This window comes from Rhinopithecus bieti, unplaced genomic scaffold, assembly GCF_001698545.2.
Source record: "Rhinopithecus bieti isolate Rb0 unplaced genomic scaffold, ASM169854v2 scaffold_6933, whole genome shotgun sequence".
Lineage (NCBI taxonomy): Eukaryota > Metazoa > Chordata > Mammalia > Primates > Cercopithecidae > Rhinopithecus > Rhinopithecus bieti.
The window spans coordinates 148,211-167,917 of record NW_016805426.1 but is presented as its reverse complement, the minus strand read 5'-3'; the positions used below and the strand labels follow the sequence as shown (position 1 = coordinate 167,917).

At 37.4% G+C, this 19,707-nt stretch overlaps 1 protein-coding gene across 1 annotated transcript in view; it reads right to left on the bottom strand.

The window, feature by feature from the left end:
- NET1 (neuroepithelial cell transforming 1) overlaps positions 1–19,707 on the bottom strand; it is a 50,828-nt gene that overhangs the window by 27,835 nt on the left and 3,286 nt on the right. Inside the window, exons 2-3 of the mRNA XM_017872434.1 lie at positions 5,226–5,292; positions 2,750–2,809 (exon numbers count right to left, since the gene is read on the bottom strand). Coding sequence (XP_017727923.1) covers positions 2,750–2,809; positions 5,226–5,292 — 127 coding nt within the window. The remainder of the gene's footprint in view (positions 1–2,749; positions 2,810–5,225; positions 5,293–19,707) is intronic.

Below are 19,707 nucleotides of genomic sequence, written 5' to 3'. Positions count from 1 at the left end.
CTATAAATCAGAACTTCAGAGTAATCAAATGGCTAATAAGGGGAATTTTCTCTTTACAGAAGTATTCCAGTTAATAAACAGAGGTCTGATAAAGACATGTCATCACCTTGCAACCTCCAAGAAAAAAATGCATGTAGGCAATGAACATCCATTTTGAGAGCATCACAGAAAGGCATTATATACTTTTTGAGGTAAGTACATGGCCCAAAACAACCACACTGGATCAGGTCTCTAGATCTAATTACCAACTTATCAGAAATACAGGGAAAAGAGGAACACAGTCAATGATATCATGGGGATGCAATCAGAAATATTCAGGCTATAAAAAGATATATAGGAAAACCCTGCATGTCATGTTTCTTCAACAACAAAAAATTCCAAGAAAATAGTTAGAGGGGAAACCAATGAACTAAAAGAAACTTAAGAGATATAGTTAATCACAATGTATGTGTCTTATTTGGACTACAAACAGACAGAATGAACCCAAAACCAAAAAAAACCAAAAAACAAAAAAACCAAAAAACAAAAAACTAAACAAACAAAAAACCCCACAAAAACACACAAACAGGTTCAAGAAAATGCATGAATTCTGAACTGAATCTGATATTAAGGAATTATTGTTATTTGTACTGTTTTGTAGAAAGTGTATTTTATTGTTTTTAAAAAGTTCTTATCTAAGGCCCAGCATGGTGACTCACACCTGTGAGTTTGAGACCAGCCTGGCCAACATGGCAAAACCCCATCTCTACTAAAAATACAAAAATTATCTGGGCGTGGTGGCACACACCTGTAGTCTCAGCTACTCAGGAGGCTGAGGCAAGAGAATCGCTTGAACCCAGGAGGCTGAGGTTGCAGGGGGCCGAGACTACACCACTGTACTCCAGCCTGGGAGACAGAGCAAGTCTCCATCTCAAAAAAAAAAAAAAAAAGTTTTATCTCAGACAAAAAAAAAAAAAAAAAAAAGTAAGCAAAAAATTTGTAAGACTTTTTTAAAAGTATCAGTTTGGTGTGTACCCTTGCAAATATATTACAAAAAGGATTATACTGTATTATATTGTATCTTACTTACATGCAGACTTTTTGTTTCACATAAATGGGATAAGTCTAGCTATATTTGTTGCAAATTTCTTAGCAATATGTCTTGGAGATCTTTCTACATTAGGACATGTAGATCTGCCACATTTTNCCAGGAGGCTGAGGTTGCAGGGGGCCGAGACTACACCACTGTACTCCAGCCTGGGAGACAGAGCAAGTCTCCATCTCAAAAAAAAAAAAAAAAAGTTCTTATCTCAGACAATAAAGATAATAAATAGAATGGAATATTTGCAGATGAAAGGACATGACATCTAGGATTTGCTTCAAAATAATCCATATATTGATAATTGCTAAAGCTTAGTTGAAGACCTTGTATTTTACTGTGGCAAACTATAAATACTATTTCTGTATTTGATTTGATTTGAAACATACCTAAAAATAATCAAGGTTGTCATTTCATACTTTTTTCTTTTTTTGAATACAAGATATTTTAAATGTAACTAAAACTGTTTTGCAAAATGCCTAAAACTTAAAACACATAATTCTTCTATGAAGACACTGTGTACTCAAAATAAGAAAAAAACTGACTTGCTGGATTTGCTAAAATGTTGATGAGCAGATTATAAAAATTTAACTTTTAGAAAATATCTCGTCTTTAAAAAGAAACAGCAGCTGCTGCTGTTAAACATCATATGAAACATTTTTAAAAATCGCATTTAAAAATGTACAACTCTTTTATAACCTTAGAAAAAGACTCTCCAAAATCAAGATGCTATAATAAAATTTGCCAACCGGCAAAAATGATGTTAGTAATTCCAAAGATACTAGGTTTTTGGACTTACACACAATTTCATATAAGAAAACTTCAAGTATTTTAAAGTGTGTGCTGAGTGTTAGTTTATCCTATGTCACATACTTGAAGCCCACGGGCCACATATGACCTACAGACAAGCTATTTTGCTTGCATGTATTTTTTTTTTTTTTTTTTTGAGATGGAGTCTCACTCTGTTGCCCTGGCTGGAGTGCAGTGGCCGGATCTCAGCTCACTGCAAGCTCCGCCTCCCGGGTTCATGCCATTCTCCTGCCTCAGCCTCCCGAGTAGCTGGGACTACAGGCGCCCGCCACCTCGCCCGGCTAGTTTTTTGTATTTTTTTTTAGTAGAGACGGGGTTTCACCGTGTTAGCCAGGATGGTCTCGATCTCCTGACCTCGTGATCCGCCTGTCTCGGCCTCCCAAAGTGCTGGGATTACAGGCTTGAGCCACCGCGCCCGGCCTTGCATATATTTTTTAAGAAAAATGGACTCAACATTTAAAATTCAGGAGATTTCACATAAAAATCCAGGTTTTGACAGTCCTACATGTGACAATGGGCTAGAACCCGGGGCTCTCTTTTCACCACTGGCCCTCTCGTCCCTCCTTCCTTCACACAGATTACATAGCCTGTCTCCTTAGGCATTTGTGTTTGTGATCAGTAGTTATAGCCTAATATTTTGAGAGTAGTTTCTCCCTCATTCTTAACGAAGAAGCAGAATAGCAAAAAAGACGGTGTCTGTGAGCTAATATTATTCACTTTTGCACTTACAAAATGAAAAAAAAAAAAACAACCCAAAAAACAAAAAAACCCAAACCAGCATTCATTATTCTTGTAGCACAGAAATAAAATGCTATCTGCATATTTTTAAATGCTTTTCTTTAACAGGGCAGCAGGGCTTACCTTCAGATCAAGGCTGCTAAGGCTTACAACATCATCATCTTTCTCTCTGCGTTTTCTTTTCTAAAAGAAAAAAAGATATTTCATTCTCATATAAAAGGAATGCATATTACATCACAAAACAAAGACTCTAGAAAACTAGAAAATCAATTTTAAAAGTTAAGCCTTTGGCTATAGTCACAAGAAAATTACTTTGAGGCCAGGTGCGGTAGCTCACGTCTGCAATTTCAGCACTTTAAGAGGCTGAGGTGGGGTGAGAGTCTGAGGTCAGGAGTTCAAGACCAGCCTGTCCAACGTGGTAAAACCCCGACTGTATTAAAAATACAAGAAAAAAAAAAAAAAATTAGCTGCACATGGTGACAGATGCCTGTAGTCCGAACTACTTGAGAGGCTGAGGCAGGAGAACCGTTTGAACCTGGGAGGCAGAGGTTGCAGTAGATGAGATTGCGCCACTGCCCTAAGAAGAAAATTATGTTGAGGGACGTTCATGAATTGTCTTTGGAATAGATACTGTCTAAACAGTCTCCCCTGACAGAGTCATCACTGCTGTGAAGTGGCTACCCTATTAAAACACTACTTAAGTTTTTCAGAACAGAATCTTATGTAAATCAAGGGCTGTCGGTACTCGTTAGAGAAAAGTAAAATTTTAAAATATAAAACCAGCCAGTTTTTTTTTTTTTTTTTTTTTTTTTTAAAGGAACACATTATTTATCTTGGGGCAAGGTCGTCACTAGAAAAAGAAAATCCTTTTCTCATGGCCCAAAGTACTTAAGATTTGTTGCCGGAGGCAGGATTGATTAACTGGAAAGTGAACAGCCATGTCCCTGCAGTACTTTCCACTTACCATTTATCACTTTCATTCAGCCCTGCTGGTGCCAGCAGTGGCAAAACTGTGTACATATCTACCATTTCTGGTACTTAATCAATACTGAATAAGCACCCATGAGTAACACTTTATTCTCCCATATCTCAAAATAACTTTTCAGGTTACCTACACTGCTTAGCTCTTGGGAACTCTTAAGTGACTAGTTAGGGTTCCCTTCAACTTCCTGGCCCCACAGTAAGGAGAAACTGCTGGGAATTGAATCAAAATTGAGCAAGATAGGGCCAATAGAGAAGAAGAAAAAAAAAAAAAAAAGGAAAGGCAAAGTCCAGATAGAAGTGGAGAAAGTAATAGAGCCAGGCGGCCTCAGAAAGCAAGTTACCATAAAAACAACACGAAGGAGGGCTGTGAAGTCAGAAAAGCTATCTGAACCAAGATTTTGTGTACAAGTTGAAAACTAAATTCACACTAAAATGGAACAGAAAATTCTCAAAGTCAAATTCTACACAATATCACTCTATGAAAAAAGAAAACAAGGATCAGAATCTATCCCCTAGGAAATGATTGCACACCAGGAAGAAATGCTCAAAGAAGCAGAGCAAAATTGTAACACACTGTTTTGAATTGAGCTAAAAGACGTTAGGAAAATGATCTAAGACATGAAAGAACAATATACATCAGAATTGAGGTGATGGAACTCAAGAAATATTTTATTGATCCCTAGGTCATACCCAGAAGATACAGAAATTATGAATAATATGATCCCAGGTTTGAAAAGCCAACTAACCAAAAATCTTGCTTGTGTATTTATCTGTGAACCTGTTTGTGTATATTAATGATACGAGCAAAATACAGAAGGATACATATGGTACTGTTGACATGGTTAGAGCAGAGCCTGGGAATGGACTAATACGGAGAAGGAGAGAAGAGGGGGAGGAAACTGCCTAGCAAAATAAGACTGTACTGAGGGGAAGAAAGCACATATATGATCATACTTATGCATTTATATGAAATTGTATTTTGAATCATTTTGCTATTTTCCCAAATAAGCATAAGAATCATGATCTATTTGTACATACTTTATTTATATCTATTTGTACATACTTTATTTATATATGTATTATGAGCTAACAAGTTTTAAGTACAAAAAGAACCAATTTTCTGTTGTCACTTCACACAAAATTAAATGCCTCTGTAAAGTCCTGCTATAAAAATAAGAGTCCCTCTATGCTGAGATTAATAGCAGAAAACCATTCATTATATATATTAAATATATATACATAATGTGCAATCAAGCATTTTTATATTTTTCAACCAAGAAAAAAGTCAATAGAGGATGTATACAAATAATTTCGTGTTTCATAATATAGTATCAGATTTAACATTGAAAGGAATAAGAGAAAGGATGGCATAGAGTTAAAGATTAATACATGTGAGTACTTTGCAAAATACGTTTTATATTTACTTGAAACAAAAAGTTATTACAGCTTGTTAGTAGAAAAGGACTAAATTAGGCTGCCAAAGACGGTTATAGGAATTCTGTTCCTCAAGACACTCAGAGAAGTACAGACCACTGAGCTGCATAACAGACTGAAAGACAACTGGGGAATTAATTCTATCTAATGTCTTGAAATAAAAACCCAGGTATCTACTCACCAAAGTCAAGTCCCAGTTGGGGCCAGGTGTTAAGAATGTGAAGGAGCTGCCTCTCCGAAGGGAGTACCTGTTAACAGAAAATTCCAACAACAAATAAAGGAGTGACTTTAGCATAATAGAGCATCAAACACATAAAAAGCTACACTTTCCATACTTTCAAAACTGTTTAAAGTAGCCTGATTTGTCATTCAATCTTAGTAATATGAGAGATGGTATATATATATAAAAACAAACAAACAGGGTATAGGTTTTGTCATTCTCGTAATCTTTACAGTGAAAGAGCCTACATAAAATTAGTGAACAGATTATTTTAAAAAATAATTCACCAAACCCAGCAGAGTTTACCTTAGGAACATACACATAGTTAAAAAACATGAAATATATTAATAGGTTAAATAAAAAACAGCAAACAAACTTCCTAAGTGGAAAAAATTAAGAAACATATTCATGTACATATTTTAAAAAACAAAAGGATATTCTTAACAAAATCTAACTTCACATTATCTGCATTTCGTGTAAATCCNACTATTAAGTGAAAGATTTTCTGTGTTTTTTTCCATTCAATGTAAAGACATAAAGCAAGAAAGTCCTATGACAAAACCTGTCTTCACCTTTCTAAAATATGCCGCTATATGTTTATAAAGTATAAACCTGTGTTTATAAAATATGTAGAAATCACAAAAACATAGCACAAGAGATAAAGGCAGTTTATAAAGTATATTTATTATTAATCACTTCAGATGTAAACAAATGTAGAACGAACACAGATTTTTTTTTTCCCTTGTGGAAATAAATGATGATCAACCAAAAGAGAAAAGCAAAGGCTATTTATTCAGTGTTTGCTACAACAAGGGAGTCATCTATTGTCATTTGCATCTTGACAGAGACTAAAAGACAGGTAGACGAGTGTGAAGTTTCATAATGGAAAATCAGGTATGCTCTGATTGGAGGCTGTTGGCCTGGGGAGCTGTAGGCAGGCTAACTAGAAGTGGGGGCAGCCTACTGTGATTGGTTAGAGCATATATCTGGCTTTCACAGGTTGGTTATGAATTGGAAGCGGGACAAAAATTAGGAAGCTGGCAGTTATTAATGAAGTCCTGGACATTTTAGGTCAATTATTATAGTAGTTATTATTTGGCTTCTTGGATTGTCAAGTCATTGTCTGTTTATACATGTGATCCTTAAGCCTCATAGTCTTTGTTCATCGAAAGTTATAGAAACACCACTGATCAGTATCTTTCCTGCAAAAATATACAAGCTTAAATCAAATACAAGGGCTTCTGGAATTTTCTAAGCTAAATATAAAGGAGAAATTTTGTTGTTGTTGTCGTTGTTTGACAAGGAACACAAAGGAAACTGGCTATAAGGTAAAGAGGAGGTCTGCAAAGCTTCACAGATGAATACTTAATACAAAGTATTACTGAATCTGAAAGAAAAATAGCAATTAACAAAGCATTAAGGTGGAGTGAAATGAGTTACATTCTGGAAACTGCAAGTAGTTCCTCACATTTGAGTAAAGAAATAAGGAAGGGCTAAAGTATCATGAAAGGCCTCACTTACTGCACTCAGAGAGAATGGACTTGATCTTGAGTATGTGTGGCAGCCATTGAATCTTAAGTAACACGAACAATGGATTGTAAGAAGGCAAGACTGCTCAGTTAGGAGGCAGCTCCAATATTGCTTACAAAAGATGATTGGGGCTCTGGCAACAGTAACAAGATTACAGAGGAGAAGCTGATTTGAGAGAGGGTTCGATGTCAAAATTGCCAGGACAGACTTTTCCCTTTTCCTCCCTAAACCTGTTCAGTTATTACCAAGGTTCTTGACCTGGGGAAAATATGATGCCACTAACACAAATTAGATGCAAAGATCTTAAGATATTTAAAACAAACATTTCCTAAATAATTATTTGGAGAAAATCAAAACACAGTAAGACTACTTATGGAGCTCAAACTTTTTTTGAGGGCCTCTTTACTGGTGCAAAACGACCTAAGAAGTTGATTATTCCATCTTTTCTTGCTACTGCAGAAAAGTCAGGCAACAACAAATAAAATGGTATTTTTTTCTTGAGAAAAACCCTGGAACAAGGTATTTAAACAAAAAAAGTCATCTAAAATAAATTGTAATTCATATCAAGAAATACATAGGATGATTACTATAAACAAATGGTAAAAGACTATGGGAAAGACAGGACCTATCATGAGTCCACAGATCACACTTAAAAACACTACTCTAGGAATTAATACTCTTAGTGTATTAAATGCTACTGTATGTTACATGGTTAGCAGGAGCCATCAGTGGGCACTGGCTTAAGAAAAAGCAATTATGATTTCTCAGGTTGTTTTAAATCCAATACAAACCTACATTACAAAGTGGCATTAACCGTAGCACTTAAAATATTCAGTAAATACTTCCTTTCAGGTATAAGCATTAGGGAGTATTACAAAACCAAAGTTACTAATTTCTTTATTCCCTAGAAATGACCACACTAACCTCAGAATGCATTTGCCATCTGAAAGCTGGAAAGAAAAATGGCTCTTAAGAATTTTTTAAAGGTTAACTGGAAAAATATTTCCAATCATATGATAAAATTCTTTCCAGCAGTATCTGTAACCAGCTTTACAGTAATGCTATTTTTTCCCACTTCAATAACAAGTTCCTATTTATTCTGAATACCCATGGAAAAAAGGAACCCAAAAAACAAACTGTGCCCAGAAAGTATGTGAGACAGTGCCAACTTTCACAAATCTTGGAAAGATATATACTTATTTTTCACAAGGGTCAGACTCAAAATGCAATAGCTATTTTAAATCCTTGTGGGGAAAAAAATGATTTCATAAAACATTAAGATTGCAAGTTGTTTTTCCAGAAGATACATAGAACCTCCTCCTAAAAACGAGGTTTAAAGGATGAAATGTAGAGCAAAAAGTGGCAGTGCACCTTTTCAAGAATTTTTGTCCATATATCCAATGTATTTTTTCATATATCCAAATAATTATAATATTTAAGGAATAAAATAAACTAATACCTTAAGGAATTAGCTTAGTGTATTAAATTAAGTTCCTGATTTGACTCCTATAGATTTTCCTTGGCCTTTAATGTATTTCCTTTCATACCATTTGGTATGTTTTTGAACAATGTACATTATTTTTACACTAAATTAGGTTTAGTCTAAAGAAATCATAATTAAAATGATAAAGCTGCTGTTCACAAGAAAAATATCTTGTTAATTCATTCCTAAGCCAAACTATGTTTTCAGAGATTCTGATTTGTATCACCATTTCCTCCATCATGACAGATAAGACCTGACCTGAAATTATAAATATTTTCAAAAAATGTATTGAACATTACTATTACCAACAGGAAAAAAGCATTCTTAGATGCATAATTTACCCTCAAGATGCATTCATCATAAAAAATGGATGTAGAATGAAAATGAGTTTCAGAAAAGATTTTAAAAGGACAATAGTTAACATTTATTGGGTGCCTACTATATGACAAGCACTGTACATAGACTCATCCTAAAAATAACATTTTTTCCAATTAAAAAAATCTGTAAATGTTAAACATATAAAAGAATTATACCATACGTGTAAAAGAATGGTATAATTTATCCTCTGCAGTTAACATTTTTAGAATGGTATGATTTATCCTCTGCAGTTAACATTTTTTACATTTGGGGTGTGCTAAGCAACTGAGGTTCTCAATTTCTTTGCAAATAAGGCAAAAACAAACTAAATTATTATAGAAACAATTCATTTATTTGGGTCAAATATCTGATGTAGTAGACATCCACTACTGTTTTGACTGTTCAGCATCTTTGTTATCAAGGAGTTGTCTCTTCTTCCACTTCTGACAATCATGTAGACTACGTCTCCCATCATACTAGGGTTTTCTCATCTGCATGAGAGCCTCAACTAATATATACATCTTGGAATATCTTGTCTAGAACACAGCTGAGCATCTAGAAACCAGCAAACACTGGCCCCAAAGCACCCCAGACATCCTAATGTCCTGCATTAATTCTCAGGCCTTGCCCAGGGCAGCAAATTCAGGGAAGAGGGAACAGGGGATAATGACAACAGCAAGTAACAGTAAGGAAAGAGAAATTCTGAAGGCTTCCATCATTAAAAATCCAGTACTCTTTGGAAACAGTGTGGCAATTCCTTAAGATGTTAGTGATTAGTTTACTGTCGGACCTGATAATTCCACCCCCAAGAATTTACCCAAGAGGAGTGAAAATGTATGTCTACACAGACTTTTTTTTTTGAGATGGAGTTTTGCTCTGTCACCCAGGCTGGAGTCCAGTGGTATGATCTCAGCTCACTGCAACCTCCGCCTCCCGGGTTCAAGTGATTCTCCTGCCTCAATCTCCCAAGTAGCTGGGATTATAGGTGCATGCCACCACACCCAGCTAAATTTTGTATTTTTAGTAGAGACAGGCCATGTTGACCAGGCTGGTCTCGAACTCCTGACCTCAGGTGATCCACCCGCCTCGGCCTCCCAAAGTGCTGGGATTACAGGGGTGAGCCACTGCGCCCAGCCTACACAAAGACTTACATGCAAATGTTCCTAGCAGCATTATCCATAAAAGCACCAAACTGGAAATAAATCAAATGTACAACAGCTGGTAAACGGAGTTGACAAAATGTAGTATATTCACATAATGGAATATGGTTTGGCAATAAAATGAAATACTGATGTAAGTGAAAGAAGGCAGATGCAGAAAGACTACACATTGTATGATTCCACTTGTATGTCCTGAAAATAGAAATTTATAGAGATAGAAAGCAGATCAGTGGCTGCCTAGGGCTGGGGTGGGAGCAGGGATATTTGGGGTGATGAAATGTTCCAACAGTGGATTGTGGTGATGACTGCACAACTCTTTATATTTACTGATAATCACTGAATTGTATACCCACAAAGGGAGAATGTTATGATATACAAATCATACCTCAATAAACTAAAAACATAGTCAACTTATGTGGGAGCACATGGCCTTACAAGCTTCTGTGAGTATGCTTTTCATTTTTGGCTGCTACTACTACTACTACTACTACTACTACTACTACTACTACTACTACTAAAGATCCTGGGTTGTCAAGAATTGGTTTAAGACTATACCTTTAACTCTGGATATCCACTGTACAAATCCATCAATCAATTTTACTGGAAAAACAAAATTCAAAGAGTAAGCCTTATCACTATTGCTAGATCATAGGTCATACTATTATTTTTCTACCAATGGACAGCATTATTTCAAATCTGCAAAAAAGGAAAACATAAAATCCTTAGAAGAATCAATATGTATTCATATTTCTGCCATATGGGTGATATGTAAAGTTCTATGGCTTTCCCTAAGGCCCTGAAAGACAGAAATAAAATTATTTAAACGTTATTTGTGTCCAATTTTCAGGACCTTAGACATAGGTACTATGAAGTCTTAGAGACTAAGTAACTTGCTCAAGGTCCTCAAGAGCCAGAATTTGAATCTAGGAAGTGTGACTGCTTTTAAAGCCTAAACTCTTTAAACATTACTCTTTGTCTACGGGTTCTAGTCTAAAAGAATGTTAAAAGAATATACATTCTCAAAGGAGGAAACAGAAAATAATTAGGTAAATCAAAGCTGAGGCCAGAATAGACTTGGTATCAAAAAAACTAGGCCAGAAAAGCAGGCCTCATTCTGAGCTCTCAACCATGTAGTATAACCTAGCGTTCTTTAGAAAGACCCTTGGCAGCTGGGCACAGTGACTCATACCTGTAATCCCAGCACTTTGGGAGGTCAAGGTGGGCGGATCACGAAGTCAGGATATCAAAACCATCCCGCCAACATGGTGAAATCCCATCTCTACTAAAAATACAAAAATTAGCTGGGCGTGGTGGTGTGTTCCTGTAATCCCAGCTACTCGGGGGCTGAGGCAGGAGAATCACTTGAACCAGGGAGTTGGAGGTTGCAGTGAGCTGAGATCGTGCCACTGCACTCCAGTCTGGTGACAAAGCAAGACTCTGTCTCAAAAACAAACAAACAAAAAAGATCTTTGCCTACTGCCCAGAACTGGGAGGTGGGGAGAAAGAAGAGGCCCGTCGTATCATAGGCAGTATCTACACAGAAAACACAATTGCTGCCCCAGAGAAACTTGCACAGATACATAGAGGAGATGTACCAACAAACAACCTAAAATTCCAAATACATCTTATACAACATACCAAATAAATTCCACCTGAATTATAAAAATTTTAGATTATTATAATATCTCACTGTACAGAATACCATAATGTATTTAACTTCCTCCTCCTATTTTTTCTAACCTTTCTACTACACAAATGTGCTAGGATATACTTTCTTGTACATACATCCATGTATGCTTGCCCATTACGTTAAGATAAATTTCTGTGGTTAGAACTGCTTGGTTTAAATATTTGCATTAAAATTTTGTTTTATTTGCCATATTTCCCTTCAAATACACATAATGGGAATACGAGAAAGAGAGGAAAGAGAAAAGAGCCAAAAAAAAAAAAAAAACTTCAAAGAAACAATGGCTGAAGCTTCTCCAAATTTATTGAAAAACAACCACCTACACATTTGGAAAAGCTCAATAAACTTCAAGTAAGATAAACACAAATATATCCACAGACAGACACATCACAGTAAAAATGGTGAAAGTTAAAGATAAGAAAATCTTAAAAACAGCAAGAGAAAAAAAAGCCTTGTTATTTACAAGGAACCCCAATAAGATTCTGACTTCTTAACAGAAACAATGGAAGACAGAAGCAGTGTGATAACATATTCAAAGTGCTCAAAGAAAAAGAAAATTTCATCAAAGAATCCTATACTATCAAAATTCTCTTTCAAGAATGAAGGAGAAACAAAGACGTTCCCATAAAAACAAACAAACAAAGAGAATTTGTTGTTAGCAGACTTGCCTTACAAGAAATACCATAAGAAGAATTTCAGGCTGAAAGCAAGTGACCCCAGACGGTAATCTGAGTTCACACACAAAACCCAAAAAGCCCTAGTAAAAGCAGTTTCAATGAAACAAATCAGTAAAGAAATTAAAATGCTACAAATTAGAAAATTCTCACTTAATGCAAAAGAAAGCAATAAAGGAGGAATAGAGAAACAAAAGACATATATAACACAACAAAATGGCAGACATAATTCCAACTATATCAGTACATAACATTAAATGTGATTGGAGTAAACAACGCAATCAAAAGAAAGAGACAGCCAGACAGGATGAAAACCAACCAACCAACCAGGATCCAACTATGTGCTGTCCACGGGAGATAAACTTTAGTATCACAGATATAAATAGCTTGAAAATAAAGGGATTAAAAATATGTCATGCAAATAGCAAGCCACAAGAAAGCTAGAGAAGCTATATTAACATCAAACAAAACAGCCTTTAAGAGAAAAAAATGTTACCAAAGAGGGATATTTTATAATAAAAGGATTGATCCATCAGGAAGATATAATAATTATGAACATACATGCATATAAAAACAGCACAATCTCAATAAATGTAAAAGGATAGAAATAATACATAATACAAAGTGTATTCTCCAGCTACAATGTAATGAAATTAGAAAAAATTTGTGAAAGTCACAATTACGTGGAAATTAAACAACACATTCCTAAATAATTAATGGCTCAAAGAAGTCAAAGAGAAATCAGAATGTAATTTGAGATTGATGATATGAAGACACACTGCATCAAAATTTATGAGATGCAGCTAAAGCAATGCTCAGAGGGAAATTCATAGCTGTATCCCTATATTAAGAAAAAGATCTCAAATCAGTAACTTAATCTATAATCATGACACTGGAATGTAGAGGACTATGTGCTCGCAAACGAGACGTTCGGATAAGTCCTGCTCTTGCAAACGAAGCAGGGCATTCCTTCCCTGCAAACAGGGAGGACAAAGGAGCCAGCTGCTAACAGCAGACCCTGGGGGCTTGTTTATGTGCAAACATCTTGAAAATACAGAAAGTCAGGGAAAGGTAAAAAAAACAACAATGTGTCTTGTGACTTGGCAACATTCCACAAACGACTGTATAAAATAAAGCAGAGCGCGCCATTCGAGGCGGCGCCGTGTTTGTTTTGTCTTGTGTTGTCTTGTGTGTTCATTCCTTTGTTTAGGAAACATGCGGACCCCAACACTGGAAACAAAAAGGGCCAACTAAACCTAAAGCAAGCAGACTAATCTGAGGAGATTACTCAGATTACTGAGCAGGAAGAAGGAAACAATAAGGATTAAAGTGAAAATAAAGAACAGAAGAACAGAGAAAAGTAATGAAGCCAAAATCACATTCTTTGGAAAGATCAAGATTGACAAGCCTTTAGCTAGATTGACCATTATAAAAAGAAAGAAGACAAATGATAAGAATCAGAAATAAAAGAGGGGACATTACTATTGACATTATACGAAAAGGATTATAAAGAAATACTATGAACAAGGGTACACCACCAAATTAGATAACTTTGATGAAACAAATTCCTAGAGATACAACCTACTGAAACTGACTTAAAAGAAACAAACTATCAGAAGACACCTATAACAAGAGATAAGATTGAATTAATAATACTAATAAACTATCCATAGAGAAAAGTCTAGGCCCAGGTGGCTTTACACTGAATTCTACCAAACAATGAAAGAGTTAATACCAATTCTTCATAAACTTTCAAAAAAAACCAAAACAGTAGGTAACACTTCTCAATGGATTTTATGAGGCCTGTATTATCCCAATACCAAAACCAGACAAGCATAGTACAAGATAATAAAACTACAGATCACTCATGAATATATACACAAAAATATTCAACAAAATATTAACAAAATGGATCCAACAATATATAAAAAAAGCTATACACAATGACCAAGCAGGACTTATACCAGGAAGGCAAAGTTGGTTTAACATCTCAAAAAACCAATTAATGAAACACATCAATAATAACAACAACCACATGATCATTTTAATAGACAAAAGAAAAAAACCCTAAAACCTTTCATGATAAAATCACTCAAAACTAGAAATAGAATGGAACTTCCTCAACCTGATAAAGAACATCTACAAAGCTTACAAGTAACATCATACTTAATAGTGAAAGATTGTATGCTTTCCCCGTAAGATCAGAAATAAGACAAGAATTTCCAGTCTCTCCACTTCCGTTCAACATTGTATAGGAGGCCCCACCCAGGGCAATTAGGAGAGAGAAAAAAATAAAGGGCATTCACAGATTGGAAAAAGAAGTAAAACTATTTTTATTTGCTGATGACATAACCCTGTACATAGTAAATCCTAAAGAAACCACTAAAAAACTATTAGAACTAATGAGTTCAGCAAGGTAGCAGGATCCAAGATCAATATACAAAAATCAATTGTGTTCCTATACAACTGAAATTATTAAACTGAAAATAAAGTGACACAAGGCAGGGCAGGGAAGTGCTGAGTAGAGAAGAGTGTGGTTCCTCACTAGGGCACCATCCCCCAGCCTGGGCCCATGGACCTCAGTGAGGATAGGCATTTCTCTTCTCCTACCCAAATGCTGCATTTCCCAAGACCACTCTGGCCCACCATGTCCCCATCCCGTGCCTATAAAATCCCCCAAGACCCTAGCAGGCAGACACACAGGTGGCTGGATGTCAAGAGGAACACACCGACATGGGAGTACACTGGCATGCTGGCAGGCCATCGATTGGTAGAACGACGCAGAGCTTGGCCAGGGAGGTTGAAGGAGAATCGGGCAACTTGATTCCAGGGGAAAACCATTTCCCTTCTGGCTCCCCCATCTGCTGAGAGCTGCTTCCACTCAATAAAATCTTGCAATCATTCTCCAAGCCAATGCGTGATCTGACTGTTCCAGTTCATCAAGGCAAGAACCCTGGGATACAGAAAGACCCCTGTCCTTACAATAAGGCAGGGGTCTAATTAAGCTGACGAACACAAGCCACCTACAGATGGCTAAACTAAAAGAGTACCCTGTAACACATGCTCACTGAGGCTTCAGCTGTAAACATTCACCCGCAGACATAGCTGTGGGGTCGGAGCCCTACAGCCTGCCTGTCTGTATGTTCCCCTAGAGGTTTGAACAGCAGGGCATTGAAGAAGCCAGCATACCCCCAGTGCATGCCCTGCGTGGGGGACAAGGGAACTTTTCCCATTTCAAAAGAAATGAATCCCATTTACAACTGCATCAAAAAGAACAAAATACTTAGGAATTTAGCAAAACATGCAGAACTATACTCTGAAAACTACAAAACACTGTTGAAAATAATTAAAGATCTAAATAATTGGAAAAACATCCCTTGTCCATGGATCAGACTACTTAACTCTGTGTAGAGGGCAATACTCCTGAAAATGATCTACAAGATTTAATGCAATTCCTATCAGAATCCCAGTGGACTCCTTTGTAAAAATCGGTAAGCTGATTCTAAAATTCACACAGAATTGTAGGAGACCCAGGATAGCCACAGCAATCTTGTGAAAAAAAAGAACAAAGTAGGAGGACTCACATTTCCCAATTCCAAAACTTACTATACAAAGCAACAGTAATCAATACACTATGGTAATGGCATAGGGCTGTTACATATAGATCAAGGGAATAAAAGTCAAAGTCTAAAAATAAACTCTCATGTTTATGGTCAACTGATTTTTGACAAGGGTGCTAAGACTACTCAATGGGAGAAGGAACAGTCTTTGAAAAATGGTGCTGGGGTACCTGGATAAAGAATTAGGCTGGGCCGGGCGCGGTGGCTCAAGCCTGTAATCCCAGCACTTTGGGAGGCCGAGACGGGCAGAATCACGGAGGTCAGGAGATTGCGACCTGCCTGGATAACACGGTGAAACCCGTCTCTACTAAAAAATACAAAAAACTAGCGGGCGAGGTCGGGCGCCTGTAAGTCCCGCTACTCGGGGATGCTGAGGCAGTGGAGAATGGCGTGAACCCGGGAGGCGAGCTTGCAGTGAGCTGAGATCCGGCCACTGCACTCCAGCTCTGGCGACAGAGCGAGACTCGCGTCTCAAAAAAAAAAAAAAAAAAAAAAAAAAAAAGAATTAGGTTGGACCCTCATCTCACATTATATACAAAAACTAACTCAAAATGGATTAAAGACGTAAATGTGAAAGCTAAAACGATACAATTCTCAGAAGAAAGCACTGGGGACAGGATTCATAACAATGGATTTAGCAGTGATTTCTTGGATATGACATCAAAACACAGGCAACAAAAGCAAAAATAGACAAGTAAGACTACAAACTAAAACATTTTTGTGCTTCGAAGAACATCATGAAAGTGAAAAGACAACCCACAGAATAAGAGAAGCTATTTGCAAATAAAATAATCTATCTGATAAGGGACTTGTATCCAGAATAAAGAACTCTTAACTCAATAAAGAAGAAGTTTACAAATGAGCAGGGCCAGGTGCGGCGGCTCTCGCCTGTAATCCCAGCACTTTGGGAGGCCAAGGCAGGCGGATCACAAGGTCAGGAGTTCAAGACCAGCCTGGCCAACATGGTGAAACCCCGTCTTACTAAAAATACAAAAAATTAGCCACGCGTGGTGACACATGCCTGTAGTCCCAGCTACTCGGTAGGCTGAGGCAGGAGAATCGCTTGAACCTGGGAGGCAGAGGTTGCAGCGAACCGAGATCGCACCACTGCACTCCAGCCCAGGTGAGAAGAGTGAGATTCCGTCTCAAAAAAAAAAAAAAAAACAAAAACAAAGGATGGCCCACCAAAAATGGCCACACACATTACATGAATCCATTCATATGCAATGTCCAGAACACAGAAATTCCTACAGACGGACAGATTAGGTTTTGGGGCAGAAGGGGTAGGAGGGGAACAATAGCTAAAGGTTATAAATGCTCTTTTTGAGGCGATGAAAATGTTCTAAGTAGTACGATTTAAGTGGGTAAATTGTCCCGTATGTATTTGTCTTTCAAATTAGTTTAGAGTGAGTTTTGCCTGCAGAACATTTTTTAATAGTCACACAACTATATACACAAATTTTTCTTATGATTTCTGAATCTGATACACCTCTTAGTTGTTTCTTGCCTCACAATTAATACTATCTTGTGATATTTTACATATTCTTGTAGATGATCCTACATCTTTTCTGGAAAAGGAATGTTAGTTATTTAATTCTCCATTTTCCCTCCATGGTTCTTCTGTGTCTCACTCTCCTCATGCTGCCTGTGTTACTACGCTTTTCTCAGAATATATCATTTCCTACCTCACACAAAAAATAGAGGCCTGGTGGGAAAGTCTTCAAATTCCTGCTCACGACACACCCCATTCTTCAAAATTATGTACCATCCATAGCCTCTTGTTAGGCTAAATCCTCCACCTTGAATTTGGATTCTATCCTTTTCTGCCTTCTTGGATCCTTGTTCAACCATTTTTCTCCTCTACTGTCTGTTCAACTTCTCCTTCTATTTGTTAAATGAGCTCAGCACATCAAGTTTATTCTTTTTTAAGAGTCTATCCCGGCCGGCCGCGGTGGCTCAAGCCTGTAATCCCAGCACTTTGGGAGGCCGAGACGGTGGATCACGAGGTCAGGAGATTGAGACCATCCTGGCTAACACGGTGAAACCCCGTCTCTACTAAAAAATACAAAAAAACTAGCCGGGCGAGGTGGTGGGCGCCTGTAGTCCCAGCTACTCCAGGGGCTGAGGCAGGAGAATGGCGTGAACCTGGGAGGCGGAGCTTGCAGTGAGCTGAGATCCGGCCACTGCAATCCAGCCTGGGCGACAGAGCGAGACTCCGTCTCAAAAAAAAAAAAAAAAAAAAAAAAGAGTCTATCCCACAAACTTGTATTATTTCCCTCTATTCTTCTTTCTTGTCTTCCTGTTGCGGTGAGACTTCTCTTCACCAATCCCATTGCCAGCTATCAGATTCGAACAATCATCATTTTTCATTTAGACTACTGCAGACTGATTTCCTACCAATCCATCGTCTAAACTTGGGAAATTTTAATTTGGTATACACGGCTGAGTCCACAAATCTCCTGATATGTTTATGTATATGAGCATGTTTTTGGGGAATAGTTTTCATAAAATATGAAGAGTGAGGTGAGTCCAAAATGTTGCTTATTTTTCTCATGGAAGACAAACTGATCTTTTAAAATGCAAATATGTCATGCCATTGGCTCATTTAAAGTCTTTCAGTATTTCCCCACTACCATGAAGATAAAACCCAAACTCTGTCAAGGCATACAAGGTCTCTTCATGATGTGGCTCTTACCTCTTTAGCATAAATCTCTCATGACTACCTCCTCCTTCTCCCTATACTGGTCTCCTCTCCTCTATACAAATAGTATTGTTAATATAGTAATAAAATAGAATATACACCCAGAACTCATCAGACCCATTTGCTTCAGGGTCTTTCTACATGTCTCTCTGCCTGAAATCACCCATCTACATCTGCTCTCTAAACTGGTCCTCAAAGACTCAGGATTACAATAGGAAATCATTTCCTGTTCTCTCCAGTCAGGATTAAGTGTTCCTTTTAATCTACGGCATTCTATATTCTATAACATATAGAATTCTAATTCTATATTCTATAATAATTTTTATCACACATTATAATTATTAACCTACTTATCTTTCTTCCCTATTAGATTATAAACTTTAAGCAGTAAGAACAGTATTTTTCCATTTCCATATTCCTAGAGTTGGCACTCACATTATTTCCTGAACAAATCGCACATTCTTTTCTCAATCTGTTACAAAACACTCTAAGTTCGATATTGTAACCATTCTTGGAAACCATGTAAGATCAATACTCTCTTCTCATTACCAAATTTTTCATTCCTCATCTAGCTTAATCTTCATATTTTACTTAATCCTCATTTTTATTTGACCTATCAATAACATCTGACACAGCTCGTCACATCCTCTTTCTTGAAATCCTTTCTGCATTTGGCCTCCTGGATACTGTTCTCACTTGGTTCCCTTCCTCCTAATTCACCAGCTATCCCCTGAGCTTCGCTCTGAAATTTCACTGAGCCAAACAGGAGTCATACACTCTCATTTCAATGTATACTTCCACAAAAAGTAAAAAGAAAAAACACGGAAATGGTTGTGATGGACTCTCTAATAGGCATCTCACAACTTATTCCCTAGTCTTTTCATTCTCAGGACATGGAAGCCCATTCTCGTGGTGCTCACCATGTCAGTTTCGGTCTGAGTGAAGTCATTTGGGAACTCCAGTCTACAGCCAGTTGGGTGTGGAGAACAAAACCATTGTGGCTTTTCCTAAGTCTCCCCTGAGAAACAGTCAGGAGGAGAGGAGACTCAACAAGCCCGCCCCTTTGCCACAGGCAGGGAAAATCGCAGTTTGGAGTCTCAGGACCGACCTCAGTCCAAGGCCAGGCACACTGTCACTCCGGCCTGTGCCACCCTCACCTCCAGCGGCCCCGGTACCCCCTCCCCGACCCCCGCAGTCACCTCCCCCATCCCCCACTTACCTCCCAGCGGCC